The 1,912-nt window shown below is 65.7% G+C and overlaps 2 protein-coding genes across 2 annotated transcripts in view; one reads left to right on the top strand and one right to left on the bottom strand.

Annotated features, from left to right (window-relative positions):
• The window catches only part of SARDH (sarcosine dehydrogenase), a 55,528-nt gene that overhangs the window by 1,359 nt on the left and 52,257 nt on the right, over positions 1-1,912 (bottom strand). The gene's annotated exons all lie outside the window — the stretch shown is intronic.
• Positions 1-1,912, top strand: part of DBH (dopamine beta-hydroxylase (dopamine beta-monooxygenase)) — a 30,606-nt gene that overhangs the window by 23,734 nt on the left and 4,960 nt on the right. The window contains exons 5-6 of the mRNA XM_015572371.1: positions 374-550; positions 1,189-1,291. Of these exons, the coding sequence (XP_015427857.1) occupies positions 374-550; positions 1,189-1,291 (280 nt within the window). The remainder of the gene's footprint in view (positions 1-373; positions 551-1,188; positions 1,292-1,912) is intronic.

Here is a 1,912-nt window from a genome sequence, read left to right as displayed (position 1 = left end):
GGGCCCCTCCCCTCAGCTCCCAGGGCCTCGCAGCGCAGCTCCCAGGTCCTCGCACCCCAGCTCCCAGGGTCTCTGCACCCCAGCTCCCAGGGCCTCTGCACCCCAGCTCCCAGGGCCTCTGCACCCCAGCTCCCAGGACCTCGCACCCCACCTCCCAAGACCTCGCACCCCAGCTCCCAGCCTGGACCAAGGCAACTGATGCCCTGAGTTCTGCTTCTTCCCCGGGACTGGAACGGCCGGGTGTCTGTCTGTCAGGCCACCTCCCCCTTCATTCAAAAGCAGCTTAACTCAGAGCGCAATTGCTCTGAGCCTCTCCCGGTGGGTGGGTGGGCGGTGTCCCTGCCCAAGACTCGGTGTCCCCTCCACCCCACAGTACGAGCCCATTGTCACCAAGGGCAACGAGGCGCTGGTGCACCACATGGAGGTGTTCCAGTGCGCGGCCGGGTTCGAGAGCTTCCCCCACTTCAGCGGGCCCTGCGACTCCAAGATGAAGCCGGAGCGCCTCAACTACTGCCGCCACGTGCTGGCCGCCTGGGCCCTGGGCGCCAAGGTGTGTCCCCGGGGCCTCCGCGGGAGCCAAGGTCCCCTCCACACCTGTGTCCCCACTTCTCCGAGAGGCCCCATGATAGGGGCTCCGCAGGGTGCCCATGAGGCTGCCAAGAGGGCCCCCCCGCAGTCTCCCCGAGACCCGTGCGCTGCCATCCTGCTCCTCAGCGCCGCGGGACTTTTCCCAGCCTTTGTTACTTTTCTGCAAAAATGCAAAAGCCCAGAGCTGTGCTCTCTGTGGTACTGATCTCGGGTCTGGCTGGAGCGGAGGGGTCTGTGCCCTGGGTGGTCCTGGGTGATGGGGCTGTCGCAGCCGCCCTGGGCTGCACCGTGGGGCTTTCCTCAGCTTCCTCCACGTCCAGAGGGGCCGGCCCCGAGTCTAGGAACATGGTGTGCACTGGCGATGAGCTGCCCATCAGCGGGAGAGCACTGTTCTAATCCACTGCCCCACCACCACCACCCCTGCAGCTCAGGCCCCACCCCCTACAGCTCAGGCCCCACCCCCTGCGACTCAGGCCCCACCCCCTGCAGCTCAGACCCAACAGTCAGGTGGGTTTGCTACTCGGGACCCCCTCGGACCCCCAGTCTGTCTGCCGGGGCGCTGTACCTGATGCCCAAGCCGCCTCCCTCCGCTCCCTGCAGGCCTTTTACTACCCGGAGGAAGCGGGCCTTGCTTTCGGGGGTGCCGGGTCCTCCAGGTTTCTCCGCCTGGAAGTTCACTACCACAACCCACTCAAGATACAAGGTAGGAGCTCGAGCTGTTTCGCCTCTGCCTTCCCCTGGGCACTGGACTCCCCCACCCCCCAAAGTCTGGCCTCCTGCTGTGACCCATGGGGGGCATGTGTCCCTCTCAACTCTCTCGCTCCCTGTTCGCTATCCGTCTCCTGGGACTGCAGTGGGCTCCCGGGGCAGGGCCTTGCCGGGCTGGCTCAGCACCAGGGACACGTCACTGTCCCAGGTACCAGCCCCGGGGACAGGCAGGTAGAGGTTCCTGCATACCCATTTTGCAGATGAGGAAATTAAGGCCTAGAGTGTAGGGACCCACAAGGCCGCAAAGTGAGGAGGAATCTGGGAGCCAGGAAGTCGGGCTCTGGGCCGCTGTGGTCTCCATGATCACGCAGCCTGGCGGGGACTGGCTGGCCTTGAACTGAGCAAGGCTGGTCTGAGACCAGAGCTGTAAGGAGTGGGAGGCTGTTGGGTGGCTGAGTGAACGTGCCGCCTTCGCCCACAGGCTTGGCTCACTCTGCAGGGCCAGCCGGAGCAGGAGCTGGAGTTAGGGTGCGCAGGCAGGTCCCGGCCCACCGCTCCCTAGCTGCGTGATTGGGGGGCGGGGGGCAGGTCTGCTCACCTCCCACGGTGACTTTCT

Source organism: Myotis davidii, unplaced genomic scaffold (genome assembly GCF_000327345.1).
Source record: "Myotis davidii unplaced genomic scaffold, ASM32734v1 scaffold609, whole genome shotgun sequence".
NCBI lineage: Eukaryota > Metazoa > Chordata > Mammalia > Chiroptera > Vespertilionidae > Myotis > Myotis davidii.
This window is presented reverse-complemented; position numbering and strand designations above follow the sequence as displayed.